The following is a 16338-nucleotide window of genomic DNA, read 5'->3' as shown; positions in this document are numbered from 1 at the left end:
TACACATATTCATCTAATGATCTATTGAGGAAGGCTAATTTAACATCCAACTAATGCATAGACCAACCTTTGTAGCTAGCCATTGATACTACCATCCTTATTGTTTCAATTCTAGCTACTGGGGCAATCTTGATTCATCCATTAGTATGTCTCTGCTTATCACCACTTTGTTCTTGTTTGGATCATACAACTTGTAAGCCCTAGTGGAATCATAACCCAACAACACCGTTTGTTAAGCCATGTCATCAACCTTCCTCCTGTTTTGAGCTGGTACATGCCTAAAGCACAATGAGCCAAACACTCTAAAGTGATTCACAACTGGCTTTCTTCCAGTCCAAGCTTCTTCAGGTGTCCTTGTGCCCAGTCTCTTGGTTGGACACCTATTCAAAATGTATACTGCAGTTGATACTGCTTCCCCTCCAGAATCTTCGAGGCATGTTCTTCCCCTTCAACATGCTCCTGGCCATGTTCACTATAGTTTCGTTTCTCCTTTCAGTAGTGCCATTAAGTTGGGGAGTGTATGGTGCAATCACTTCATGCAATATCCCTTCTTTTTCACAAAAATCATGGAATTTATGAGAATTATATTCTCCTCCTCCATTCGTTCTGATGATTTTCATACTAGAACCACTTTGTTTTTCAGCCATTCTCTTGAATTTTTTAAGTATCTCAGCCATTCTCTTGAATTTTTTCAGCCATTCTTTCTTTTGATTAGATATATCCACATTTTCTTTGTAAAATCATCAATGAATGATACAAAATAGCAATTACCTCATACTGAAATTTCTTCAAATGGACCACAAACATCCGAAAAAATTACCTCCATCGTTCTTGAGGACCTAGTTGGTAATTCTGATTTAAATGAGTTCCTATGCTGCTTGGCTTGACAAAATTCTTCACATATCTCCTTTGGAACTTGAATTTATGGAATTCTTATCACCATATCACTACTCTGCAACATTTGAAGACTTCTAAAATTCAGATGTCCAAACCTCTGGTGCCATAGCCAGTCTTCCCTCCTGATTTCTTCAGCTAGACACTGATTTTCATTGATCTGGATTTCAATCTTGAAGGTTCTGTTCTTGGACAATGGTGCCTTCAAGATAAGCCTCTTTGCACTATCAAACATCTTCATTTGTCCATTCTCCATACTCATAGAGTATCCCTTCTCAAGTGATTTTCCAAGGCTTAACATATTGTTCTTCCTATTTGGCACATACAACACATCACATATGAAATTGTTTGTCATCCTTTCTTTGAATCAATATCGTGTCAACTCCTTCAGCTGTTACTGTACTGTTGTCTGCAAATCTGATTTTCCTTTTCACCTTCTCATCAATACTTACAAACCAATCTTTATGGCCAGTCAGGTGATTCCAGCACCCTGTGTCAAGGTAGTGCAATCCTGGACAGTCATCCTCCATGCTTGTAGAAGCCATCAGTAACACTTCATCTAAGTCAGAACTGTCTACCTGGGCCAATTGAGCTTCACCATCATCTCTTTGTACTTTATTGGATCTGCATTCATCTGCAAAATGCCCATATTTTTGACAATTATAACATTGAACCCTCCTTTTGTTAAACTTCTTGCCAGATGGTTTCTTGCTTTTATTATCACTATTTTGTTGACTTCTTGAACCTCCACCTTCCTTATCTTGATCATGTTTCTGGTGCCATCTTGACTTGCCCTTACACTTCTTGTTTTTTACTCCATCTTGATTGGACTTCTTGCTGATATGAGCTTGCAGTGCCCGTGTTTGTGTGTGTGCCTCATCTCTTTCTTTTACCCTTAATTCATGAGCTTCTATGGAGCTTTGCAGATCTTCCAACTTCATTGTATTAAGGTTATTTGTTTCTTCAATAGCCACCACTATGTGATCGTATCTTTGTGTTAGTGTCCTCAAAATATTTCCAATGATCACAACCTCAGTCATCACTTCTCCATTGGTTTTCATCTGATTAGTGATTGTCTGCACTCGATTGAAATAGTCATTCACATTCTCATTGTCCTCCATTTGCAGTAATTCATACTTTCTTCTTAGCATTTGAAGCTTGATTTTCTTGGTTTTTTCATCACCCATGTAATACTTCACCAAGATATCCCATGCCTCTTTTGATGTTGATACCTTTGAGATCATTTCAAAATTGTTTGAATTCATACTTTGTTGGATGTAGAACAATGCCTTGCAATCTTTGAAAGTTGTTTGTTGTCTTTCTGTTGGATTCGCACCAAGTTTTTCATAGCTATCTTGAACAATCTCAAATGCTTCTTGAGCTCCCAGCAACAATTTCATTGATGCAGACCACCTCTCCCAATTCTTCCCATCCAGAATTGGCAAATTCGATGGAAATCCTCCTCCATTCATGTCTTCTTTCACTCACTCTTGTGTTTCCCAATTTTGATTCCCCCTCACACTTGCTCTTGTGTTTCCTAAGGTTTAGAATCCAAGCTCTTGATGACAATTGTTAGAACATGTTGTATATTTGAGAGGAATTGAAATTGAGAAGAAAAGAGAAGAAAAACGAAGATTTATTATCAATCTGGACAGTCTGGAGAATGCTCTGGTTAAGCATTTCAAGATTGTTCTTGGTTTTGAAGGATTTTATAGAAATAGTTTATAGTTGATTCAGTTACAACAAACTTAACCAACTTCTAACCATATTATAACTATATTCTAACTAACTAATTACAAATCAATTTGAATTACATTTAACAGTACTACTCCTCAATCTCATCTTGAGAACAACCTGCATATAATTCATATGAAAGGAACACTTAGAAAACAAAGGTGAGATAGATCCACACAACTTTAAGTGGTATAACAACTAGAGCTAATAGAACACCAAAACAAACAACACAAGGCATTTGTAGAATCATGAAAGTCGTGGGAATGTCCTGTTGGGAAAAACCAGAGATAATTGGAGATAACTATCTCAATAATGCGGAATATTTTTCTCTCACCTGTGCCGATAAATGTCCAAACAGAAAATAAAATTCCACAGAGCAAAAATAATTGGTAGAAAATTAAATATGAGACAAACACAATTTTTAATGTGGAAAACTTCCCTAAAATTGAGAGAATAAAAACCACGAGACATAGTCCAGTAAAAACTTTTACTATAACAATTAATGGGTACACCAGAGTCTTCCTAATAACAATTATGTAACATCAATCAACAATAGCAACCTTATAACAACCTTCCACTAAAGTGGGTATGCCAAAGTAACTCTCGGAGAAGGTAATACTACTCAAATTGTATATTAAAATAACAAACTCAGTGGTAGAAATAACATACTAAATTTGTAGATCAAACGAAACAAGTTGCTACACACCAGTTACCACCACCGGAACCAAACCTTTTCTTTTCCTTCTCTAGTTGTCGTTCTCATTCATCCTTCTTAGGGATTTCTAAATCCATTTTACTTCCTTCACATGGGCTTAGCCCATATAATAATAATAATAATAATAATAATAATAATAATAATAATAATAATAATAATAATAATAATAATAATAATAATAATAATAATAATAATAATAATAATAATAAAATTGGTGGGTTCCACTTGGGGAATGAGTCCACCCAACAAATCTCCCCATCACGACTCAAGTTGGAAGGTATTGCTCAACCATGCTGACTTTCTTTCTACAACATATCATCTTCGACATAGGTAAGGTCTTTGTCATCATATTTGAACCATTCTCATCAGTATGAATCTTCTCAATTAAAAATGACTTCATTTCCAATGTATTTCGTATCCAATGATACCACACTTCAATATGCTTCGACTTTGCATGTAAAGTCGGATTCTTGTTGAGATGGATCACACTCTGATTGTCACAAAATAACATAAACTTATCTTGCTTGAGGCCTAACTCATGTAGGAATTTCTTCATCCACAAGAGTTCTTTGGAAGCTTATGTTGCTGCAATGTACTCAACTTTAGTAGTGGATAAAGCAACACACTTTTGTAACCTTGATTTTCAAGACACAGCTCCACCTGCAAACATCATCATATAACCAGAAGTAGATTTTCTAAAATCAAGATCACCTGCCATATCTACATATGTGTAGCCATCCAACACAGGTTCACCACCTCCATAGCATAAACACACTTTGGAAGTGCCTCTGAGGTATCTGAGAATCCACTTCACTGTTTGTTAAAGATCTTTACCAAAATTACAGAAAAACCGACTAACAACTCCAACTGCATGAGCAATACCTGGCCTTGTGCATACCATAGCATACATCAAACTACCAACTGCGGATGCATAAGGAACCTTCTTCATCTCTTCTTTGTCTTTCTCACTTGTAGGACATTGATCATAATTCAATTTAAAATGAGTAGCAAGTAGAGTACTAACAGGTTTGCAATTACTCATGTTGAATCTCTCTAAAACTTTCTCAATGTAATTGTGTTGAGACAACCACAATTTATTATTCTTTTTGTCACGAATAATTCTCATGCCCAGAATTTGCTTTGCAGGACCCAAGTGTTTCATTGCAAAAGACTTGTTCAAATCTTTCTTTAAAGATTGAATCTTCTTAGTGTCATGACCAACAATCAACATGTCATCCACATATAACAAGAGAATAATATAATCACCATCAGAGCATTTCTTGACAAACACACAATGGTCAGAAGTAGTTTTACCGTATCCATGTTTCTCCATGAAAGAATCGAATTTCTTGTACCATTGTTGATGTGCTTGTTTGAGCCCATACAAGCTTTTCTTTAATTTGCACACAAATTGCTCTTTACCTTTGACTTTGAAACCCTTTGGTTGCTCCATATAGATCTCTTCCTCCAAATCACCATGAAGGAATGCAGTTTTAACATCAAGTTGTTCAACTTCTAGGTTCAAACTAGCTGCTAACCCAAGCACAACTCGGATAAAGGACATCTTCTCCACAAGTGAAAACAATTCATCAAAGTCAATATATCTTTTCTCTAATTAAAACCTTTCACAACCAATCTTGCTTTGTATCTTGGTTGAGAACTATTCTCTTCTGCCTTTATCTTGTATACCCATTTTTTTCTTGAGTGCTTTTCTACCATTAGGCAACTTTACCAAATCAAATGTGTGATTCTCATGCAAGGAATTCATCTCTTCTTGCATGGCTTTCAACCACTTTTCTTTATCAACATTTGTAATAGCTTCTTGATAGTACTCTAGCTCTCCACTATCAATGATCATCACGTACTCATGTGGATGATATCTTTAAAAATGTTGACATTCTCTAGTAGATCTTCTCAACTCAAACTCGACTGGTGTCTCAACTAAAACCTGCTAATCATGGTGAGGTACATGGTCATCAATTACATTATCATCATCTACCTGTATATCTCCCCCATCAATAAAATTTTTTGCAAGGGGCTTAGGCTCAACATCAATGTAACTTCTAGAATTTGGTTTCTGTTTTTCAGCTTTATCAAAATCTTCAATAGTCTGGTCTTCAAGAAAAATCACATCTTGGGTTCTAATAATTTTCTTGTCAATCGGATCCCACAATCTATAACCAAATTCTTCATCAGCATAACCGACGAATACACACTTTAGATTTACTATCAAGTTTGGACCTCTCATCTCTTGGAACATGAACGAAACACTTGCAACCAAAAACTCTCAAATAACGGTAAGAGACATTTTTCCCCATCCACACTCTATTTGGAACATCACCATCAAGTGGAATAGAAGTAGAAAGATTGAACAAATCCACTGCAGTTTTCATTGCTTCTCCCCAAAAGGATTTTGATAATTTTGTATGAGAGAGCATACATCTGATTTTGTCATTAATCGTACGATTCATTCTCTCTGCAACACCATTATGTTGAGGTGTCTTTGAAACTGTTTTCTCAAACTTGATTCCATGTTCTCTACAATACTCTTCAAATAGACCTTTGTATTCACCATCGTTATCTGTTTGAACACATTTCAATTTCCTTTCCTTTTCTCTTTAAACACTTGCATGAAAGTGCTTGAAGAATCAAAGTACCGAATCTTTAGATTTCAAAGGAAAGGCCCACACTTTTCTAGAGTGGTCGTCAATAAAAGTAACAAAATATGATGCACCACCAAGAGATTTACTATCCATCATACAAACATCAGTATGAACTAAATCAAGAATATTTTGCCTCCTATGAGGACCAGTATTATGAAAAGAAACTCGATGTTGTTTTCCAACAAAAAAATGAGTTCAAGTTTTTAGAGACGTACCTTTCACAGGAAGAAAAATTTTCTTCGCAAGTATATTGAGTCATTTCTCACTCAAGTGATTGAGGCGCATATGCCATAAATCAGAAGATGTATCTTCAATTGCGTTCACTTCTTCCTTGCATAGCTTCGTAGGCATCCTATAAAGAGAAGTGGAACTTTGCTCCTTTGCAACCACTAGGGACTCTTTGGTGATTTTACATATACCACCACCACCAAAGTAAGTGTGATAACCATCAATATCCAAGACTTTCACCAAAATCAAATTGAGACGAATATCATGAACATGTCTAACATTATTCAATTGAAGCTTGCTGTCAATCCAAGTTTCAACCCAAACATCTCCTATACCGATAATTTTACATACTCCTCCATCTCCCATTTTTACCATGCCAAAATCACCAGCATTGTAAGATGAGAAGAAATCACGCCTAGGAATAACATGATATGAGGCACCCGAGTCAATAATCCAAGTTGAATTCTGACATGCAAGGTTTATGGAATTATCATCACAAACAATACAGACATTACTAACAGATGCAACTGCTATTGTATCTTTATCATTTTTCTTCTCTTTGTCGTCATATCTTTCCCTTAATTGATCTCTCTTAAGGAACTTGCAATTTCTTTTTATGTGACCCGCTTTGCCACAATGATAACATATCACTTCTTTTCTAGTCCTTGAATTGCTTCTTGACTTGCTAAGACTTTCAGAGTTGTCGCGTCTATGGAAGTTTCTAGATTGACTTCTCCCCCGTGACTTTGTAACTAGTGCTTCTGACTTTGAGGAAGAACCAATCAAACCACGTTCCTTTCTTCGAGCTTCTTCATTCAACATGCTCTCTTTAACTGTTGACATTTTCAACTTTCCACTTGGAGCAGAATTGGTCAATGTCACAACAAGGACTTCTCAATTATCAAGCAAGGAACTCAACAATAACAACGCTTGCAACTCATCATCTAATTTAAATTATGCGGTTGTCAACTAATTCACTGTATTCTGAAAAATACTCATTTGCTCTGTCATTGAATCCCCATCTTTGTATTTCATACTAACCAGCTTTCGAATCAAGAATGCTTTATTTTGCACATTCTTTCGTTCATACAACTCTTTTTATTTTTCCCACATTTGGTTAGCATCTATTTCAGTTTCAACATGTGGATTTACACTCAAATCCAACCACTGCCTTTCTATTCATCTTCTTCTAGTCAACGTCAGATTTATCTGCGAGTTTAGCAGTGTTACCCTCAATAGGATCATACAAATCATTACTATATAGCATGTCTTCTATGAGAGTCTTCTAAAATGTGTAATTAGAAGAATTGAGTTTAATCATATTCGGACTTTTATTTTCCTCCTCCATTTAACACATACATACATACATCACCTTATAATTAATTTAAAACAATAATTTTATTCCATACTAAACAACACCGGTTCTAATCCTCACCATAATATCCAGTATCTGTTCTATTTATTTATTCCCTCTCAATGGTCCAAGTATCATAGTGTCCAACTATATGTTTCCTAACACCAGCAACAAAAATAATGAAATTTCAATTCTTTTTATGTATGTCAACCAATTCTAGCAATGCCATCATGTTAATACAATTTAATAACACCAAAAGTAAGCCCTCACTCCTATAATTTCTAAATGAAATTTACTCCTATTTTTAATTTACATCTCCACTCAAATCTAACAACCATCCTTCAAAAATAAAATAAAAATATTTGCAACAATCAATTTCAGTATTTAGTCGTCCACTTCGAACAATGCATAACCCACCCGTACATCACACTATCACTTGTTCATGGAATCGAAAATCAATTAAAATTTCTTCAAACCATTTCAGCTATACATATACACAGCAATATACTCACTCTCCACTAAAAACTAAAATTACAAATAAGACCTATTGATTACTAACCACAATACAACAAGGTCTCACAAGTTAAATCCTACGTAATACTTCCTGCAACATATTCCTTTCACAGCATATCCTTAGGTAGATCATCACTTAGCCTCTCTATATAAGTTCAATCCTCTGTAGAAGATCAAAATCTAGATGCGCTGAAAGCGGCCCTTATGTTATCCAATTTTTTATTAAAGATTTTATGATAGATAATTTATCATCATCTCCTCCGAAAATTCTTTTATTGTTTATAAAATTTTTACAATTGTTTTGAACATAACCCTTTCAATTTGATTTGTTTTTAAAACAAACAACAAATATTGTGAGGTATGAAAAAAATCATAGCAAAAGTTGTCCAACTTTAATGAGCTCATAATATCAAGGAGGATATATAATATACCTTTGTGATCTTGTTCCAAGCAAAGCACTTTAAAGATTAGTAGTTAATTCTAATCTTTTTGTAAAATCCTATTTGATAACAGAAAAGACAAAAGGAAGGAATTGTGAACACCATATAGTATAGCAAATAAATATTTTTTGCAAATGATTAAAATTGTTTAGAATCCTTCAAGAGAAAATTACAAGTGATCATCTTTAAGTTTTAACACATTCAATTGATAGTAATGAATTGATATATATGTAATATAAATAATAAGTTCATAAGCTAAAATTAGAGAATTGCATACTTTGAACTTTGATAATAAGTTCATAATAAGTCCATTTTTATGTCAGAAAATTAAAAAAAAAAAAAAAAAAAAAAAAAGTTGTCATACTGTGAGAATCTGAGCTATATTTTAGAATGCATAAAATCTCATAGATTAAGAAAGGGAAATAGAATAATAGGTTCAACTAGAAATAGGAAATGGCATAGTATCAACAGCTAGAAACGGGAAATAGCATATCTCAAGTGCTTCATATGAACCAACAATTAGGGTAGTATGAAGACAATGAAAAAAGAACTAGAGACTTTGCAGCCCAAAAACAATGACAAAAATTAGATCAAGGCATTCTCAGTGTTCCCGCAAACAATATAAACCAACTAATTAACAATTAGGAAGTGTTCATTATTCTCACAATGTTATGAAATGTGTTTTACTCACTTGATGCTAATCAGAGGATTCAGAATCAGAAGAGCTGAAGCTGGATTCAAAATTACAAGAGCTATATCTGGATTCAAAATCAGAATAGTTGGAAACAGAAAACAAATATATATATCTATGAGCAGATCAACAAAATTCTAGAATCAGGAACTCAAAATTTTAAAAATGCATCAGCAAGCTTAAGAAAACCCAATTAAGAATCTAATATGCACAAGATTGCAACCAAGTTCATAATTTTAGTCACTCATACTTCCTAACTCAGTCATAATTTGGTGTCACCTAGAATCAAATTGAATTTTTAGAGTAAACCAGAAAACATCAATTCAAGATGATTATAGAGTTGCTTTTAGAGTAATACAAAATCAAAAACCCTAATTGTGGCAGAGGTTGAGCGATAACATAGCAAAGATGAAAATACATACCAAAAATCACCAAGTCACAAAGAGGTAGAAGTTTTGCAAGGAACATGAATACTCGATCATTCTCATGTCTCTTAAGAAACAAAATATTGCCTTCGTTGAAATCCCAATGATTTTCATAACAAATATCTAATTCTTACTATAATGTCATAAACTCATTATAATGGGTAGTGACATATGTGTTTCCTTGCTTGGCATGCCACTATTGTGATTTGAGATCGAAAATTTGGAAAGAATTCTAAATATCATAATATGTTTCTTTGATAGCCTCCCATATTCACAGTAGGCAAGAAAAAACATATAGGGTTTTCTAATCGATGACTCCATAATACTAACCAGCCAAACAATAACCACAGAGTACCCATACTTTCAAAACCTATAATTCAGATGTGATATGGCAGACTGAAGGTGTGCAAACATGAAAATGAGGGGTTGAATTGTGTTTGTCTAATTTTAAAAATATTTTCTTAATTCTAATTTTGATTCTGGTTTGGTGATTTAAATGTTTGTGAAGGTGCAAACATGAGAAGTGAGTTGAATTGTGTTTGTTTAAGTTGGATTCGTTTTTATTATTTGATTAAAGTTGATTCAGGTTTGATGACTTAGAGCAGAAGAAATAACAAAACTGAGTATATGAGTAAAGTGACACAAGTAATTTATCTCAGTTCACCACCAACTTGATAACTACATTCAATCCCCTCACTTAGAAGGATTTAATCCACTAATTCAACCTGAATTACACAACACCTGACCCTCACACAATCTGACAATCTCAGATTGTTGAAGGCACACAACACCTTGACCCTACAAGTCAAGCGTTCTCCATCAGATTGTTGTTGTGTTCTAGGAGAAGAGAAATTGTGAGAGATCTCATTTTCATCACAAAAACTTTCAAAAAACTTGTTTTCAAATTCTTCTCCATGATCACTTCTAATTGTTACAATCTTAAGACCTTTTCACTCACTACTTGTTTGTAAAATGTGATAAACACTTTATGGCATTCATCTTTATTTCTTATGAACTTTACCGAGGATTACCTAGTGTAATCATCTACTATCACAAAGTCATAATTTTTCCATTTAGTGAGGTTGTTTTCACTAGCCCAAAGAGACCTATATGTAAGAGCTCAAGGGGTAAATGAGTTCTTTGCTTATTTACCCTTTTGACAAGCTTCACACATAATTTTAATTTCGTAGCTAAGCTTAGGTAGACCTCTAACTAGATGAAGTTTATTCATTTTTTAGATTAATCTAAGGTTTGCATGACCTAACCTTTTGTGTCAACTTAATTTCTCTTCATTTACTGACATTAGACACTTAACATCTTGGTCCTCTAGACTAAACAAATTTATCTTATATATGTTATTTTGTCTATGACCTGTAAAGAAAACAAACTCATTTGTTTGACTAATTGTCTTGCATGTTTTTTGATTAAATATAATATCATAATTATTATCACATATTTGATTAATACTTAATAAATTATGTTTAAGACCTTTAACAAACAATCATCTTTAATAGAAGGAGTGTTGTCATTGCCAACTCTGCCTTAACCCATGATTATGGCCTTTCTCCTTAACTCCAAATGTTATTGTGCCTTCTTTGATCAATGTTAGGTCTTGGAACATAGACTTGAAGGTGCAAACACGAGAAAAGGGGGTTGAATTGTGTTTGCCAAAGTTGACAACTTTTTGATAATTTATAAATAAATAAATAAAAACTAGTTTGGTTTTGGTGACTTACTTGGAGTAGAAGCAATTGGATTAATAGGCAGCAAACAATGATAGCATAAATAGTTTGACTCGTAGATTTATCCTGGTACACCACTAACTTGTCTACATCCAACCCCCTTATTCAAAAGGCTTTAATCCACTAATTCAAATACCTTGAATTACAAGCACCTGACCCACCAAGCCAGTCTTCTCAAGTAGTCTGACAACCCCATACTTTTGAGGAACTAACCACCTTGATTCTACAAGCCAAGTCTTCTCCTAACAACCTGACAACCCTAGATTGAAGAAATAACTAAATCATTATCGGGTTGGATACAAAAGATTGGATCTTGAGTAGTTGCTTCTACAAAGTTGATGATAATAATAACTCTTACACTCTAAGAAAAGAACACTCATAAAATATTTCTAACTCGAGCAAGTGTTTCTCTCTTTGAACTCTATGACTACTCTTTTCTTCTTTTCGATGATTTTCTTCTTCAGCCTTGAGTATCTATTTATAGTTAAAATTTGGGCTTCAATTTAGTCTTTGTTTAATTTTGAGTTGTACTTTGTTCATAGTGTGTTTGTAAATTCTTCAAATTGATTATATTCATATTTTGTTGTAGATAAATCTTGATCAAATATTCATCAATTCTTCTTCAAATCTTCTTCAAATATTCCTCAAACTTTCTTCAAATATTCTTCAAGTCTTGTTCAAATCTTGACCATATCTTCTTCCATACTCTTTGAAGTCAAATGTAGTGTTCTCATAAAATACTATTGTTTTCATAAAAACTTTAAGTATAAAATGAGTTTGGTTCCAACAAGACTTTTCTCCCGTCATATGTTACGAGCATCCACTATCCAGGTACCATGATTGGTGTTTTAACTTGGCTGCTGAGGACATCTGCAACATAGATATTTTTGTTCTTAGTTACCCAAATTTGGTCAAGTCGTGGCTTGTTAGTCTTGAAAAATTTCTTGTTTTTCCTTGTATTTAATATTGGACAAGATGATTTAGAGTGACTTTTCTTAGAGAAAAAAATACACAAACTATCAGATGGAATAAGTTTAGGTTCAATTATTGTTTCTTCAAGTCCTAGACATCTTTTACCATTTCTACTTATTCCATAAATCATACAAGCATACTTGATTCTTTCCATACTGTTAGCTAGAAAGTCTTGGAATGTTTCTTCCTATTTATCATAATTAAATGTGACATTTTTAAAGGTTTTGAAACAAAAGTATATTTCAAGGTTTTATTTTCATATTTAACCTCTGCACTTTTAGTTTTTAAAGCATTGATTTCTTTAGTTAGATTTGCATTTACTTTCCTAAGTGCTTTCAGTTTTAGAGTCAACTTGTGATTTTTATTTAAGAAATCATTTATGACATTAATCAAGTCAGATCGGGTTAAGTAAAAGAAAAACCTCAATTTCTTCATCAACGGATTCACTTCCAAAGTATGAATCAGTGTTTGTATTGAATCCAGAGGCAAAGTCGGTATGAGCCATCATAGCCAAATTAGCTTCCTCTCCATCATAGCAAAATCATCCCATGTAGTCATCAAAACCTTCTTCTTTGGTCTAGAATCTTTTCTATGATGCTTCCATAACATATGATGTTTTTCTTGAAAAAAATCACCTTCATTCCTCTACTAGATTACCAAGAATATCTTTGAGGAAATTGCTTCTTTCTGTTGTGCCACACCTTTTGAATCTTTCTAGATATGAAAGTCAGTTCCTCATCCTCTAAGTTCAGATTTTGATCATCTAAATCATTATCCTCTATTTCTGATGTTGCCTTCATAATGTTATACTGCTTGGATTTTAGAGAAAAAGTTGGTTGCTTCTTCTTGGGCTCATCATCTGCAAGCTTAGGTTCATGTGATCTCAAGGAGCTAATCATTTCTTCCAATTTAAGAGTATTGAGATCCTTAGCTTCTTGAATAGATAATGTCTTGGGTCTCCACTTGCTTAGCAAACTCCTAAGAATTTTTTTCACATGATCAACAATAGTATAACTTTTCTCAAGTACCTTTAATCCAGAGACCAGAGTCTGGAATCTAGAAAACATTATTTCAATGTCTTCATCTTCTACCATCTTGAATAGATCATACTTTTTGACTAGGAGATTGGACTTTGCTTTTTGATTGTTTGCTTTCTTCATAAGTTAGAATCAAACTATCATAAATACTATTTGTTGTCTCCTTGCTGGTGCACTTGTCAAATTCCTTGAAAGTCATTGCATTTATCATCAATGTTCTAGACTTATGATGTATCTTGTACATCTTTTGATCGACATCAATCTCCTTTCTTTGAATTTCAGTACCATCGTCTTTTATTGGAGCAGTATAACCATCTTCCACCAAGTCCCAAAGTTTGGAATCTTTTGAAATAAAGAAACTCCCCAGTCTTTCCTTCTAGTACTCAAAACGTTCACCATAAAAAATAGGTGGTATGTTGATGTTTTCTCTAGTAGCTTCTTCATTGAATCCATACATGTTGAATCCTTGGATTTTTTCTTAAACGTTGTAAAGTTCTCAACCTTGAGATCAAGCTCTTATGTCAATTGAAGGTGCAAACACGAGAAGGGGTTGAAATCAAATGATTGTTGGAATCATATGATGTGAGGCTTGAATAACATGTTGTGATCCTTGGATCTTCACAAACCTTATATTGATTGTTGGAATCAGATGATGTGATGTTTGAATAACCATAGTCAGAGGCAGATGCAAACCTGTGTGACGTATAATTAGTGGTATGGGCAAATTTGTCTTTGTTGCATTATCATAGTCAGTGCAACTTCATAGCGTGAAGCCTATGATTTTCCTGCTTTAATTTCTTCACACTTAATGAAGCCATTAGTACAATAAACTGTTCTCATAAAATATCTTTGTTAACATTAAAACCACATAGAGAACTTGTTCGAGGGACCGACTTGGTTCCAATACAAACATTTTCACATCCCTTGTGAGGAAACCATATTTTCCTTTAATGTTTAGTGTCAATCTTGCAGTTTGGGACCATTCAAGATAACTTTTTCCCATTTAGTTTCTGGACTTCAACCTTGAGGGCATTAGTAGTTCTCTCATGGCCAAAAAAATTGGATAAACCATTGTTGGACAAATTGTTCCAATCACCACCACCAGATTCTACAAGTCGTTTAAATCAACATATAGGATTGTTAACTCATTCATAAATTTCTTGAAAATCTAAGATTTCATCTTGAAGTAGTGTGAATTGATTCACAAGTGTGTGAGTGGATTTACATGATAGGTGGGTGATTCAGAAGGTTTGGAACACCTAACATGAGTTCGAGACTTCTATAAATCGGTTATAAATATGAGTTGATTTACAATAAAATAATTATTGTATTTCATGCATTTAAAACTTTATCAATGTGTGAAAGTACTTTATTTTTATTCAATGCATTTAAAATTGTATCAATGTGTTTCTATTATGCAACTAATGTTATGTGTGACAATATAAAGTTTTCAAAGTACTTTATTTTTATTCAAGAACATCTGTGAACGACTAACAAGGGATAACAAAAATCTAGTCTGTTAGTATTACAAGTCTATGATTTTAAGAGTAATTGAGATAACGTGTGATTATGAAACCCAAGTGAGTGTATAATATTGCACCGATTCTCAAATGTAATGGCTATTCTTATTAGAACAAGTATAAACTTGTAAGTAAAATTCAATAAAGTATGTTTTTGCAAATATTTATTGATGATGGTTGCTATTGTTTAACTTCTACTCTTCAACAGACACATACACGAAATTTTTAAATATTAACTAGTTAGTACATGTGTGATGCACAAATAAAATTATCTTTTATCAATTAGTGTAATATGAACAATACTGTAATTATATTTGTAAATAAAAATCTATGAAATAAAAATATGAACTAATCTGATATTGTTTCAGCTATTTTTAACAAAATATATTTACTTAATTAGTATATAAGACAATAAAAAACTTCTCATGCACCAATGTCAACTTATGATTAATTAGTATATGTAATAGGTTATAAATAATCTTTTTCTACCTTGTGTTTTCAAACTAGTCATGATGCAAGCTTATAAAAAAAAATAATAGTCATGATAATTTATATAAAAAAAAAAAAAAAAGGCAAAATACATCTTATGGTTCTTTAAGTTATACGAAATTATCATATTGATCTTTTAATTTTTTTGTATCAAGTTAATCCTTTATGTTTGTAAACGTTATAGTGTTGAACTATTTTTAGTCTCAATCTCATTTCAATTATTGTTAATTAAATATTTTAAAATTTAATTATGAATTTTGTTATCCATCATATAAATAACACAATAATAAATTTTCATGTAATTTCCTGATATGGGTTAAGAGAGTTATGCGTATAATTTCAAGAACTCTAATATGTATCTCACTTGAATTCTCCGTGGTTCAATTTTTTCTAAAAGTTGATTGATGATTTGTGTTCTTATGATTATTGCAATCAAAACTCCATTAAAATTACATGACTTTATTGAAAAAAATTTATTGGTTTTAAATTTAGATCATCAGTGTAAACATATATAATCATAAATGACAAACTTGACATCAAAAGAAAGAGACCTTAATACTTTCGATATCTTTTTCACTTCATCTTCTATTCACTTACAAGTATCATTTTTCGAATTATCTCTCTTTCTCTTTTCTTAAATCAACGATTCTATTTCTGTTTTATACAAAATAAATTTTTGTTATTTATTTTAGATCTAAATCTGGAATTTGTTTCTTGCAAAATGGATCAGCGCAAACTCTTTTGCCCAGATTCAATTTTTTTTTCAATTTAATTTTAGTAATTTTAACTAAAGTTGTTTCGAAATTTGTCTTTGATTCGTTTAATATTTATCTCTCTTTTTATCTTGCTCTTTTTTAATATAAAGATTATGATTTTTATGTATAAATTGGGATACATTAATTTCTGAAACAAAGGTGATTT

General features: G+C 32.8%; 1 protein-coding gene across 1 annotated transcript; it reads right to left on the bottom strand.

Annotated features, from left to right (window-relative positions):
* Nucleotides 1-1226: 1226 nt before the first annotated feature.
* Nucleotides 1227-2366, bottom strand: LOC113786671 (uncharacterized). The gene has a single exon (XM_027334695.1). It carries the CDS (start codon nt 2364-2366, stop codon nt 1227-1229), a length of 1140 nt encoding a protein of 379 aa, XP_027190496.1.
* Nucleotides 2367-16338: the final 13972 nt, after the last annotated feature.

This window comes from Cicer arietinum, chromosome 5, assembly GCF_000331145.2.
Source record: "Cicer arietinum cultivar CDC Frontier isolate Library 1 chromosome 5, Cicar.CDCFrontier_v2.0, whole genome shotgun sequence".
Taxonomy (NCBI): Eukaryota; Viridiplantae; Streptophyta; class Magnoliopsida; order Fabales; family Fabaceae; genus Cicer; species Cicer arietinum.
The sequence above is the reverse complement of the archived record's forward strand: the minus strand, read 5'-3'. Positions and strand labels throughout refer to the sequence as shown.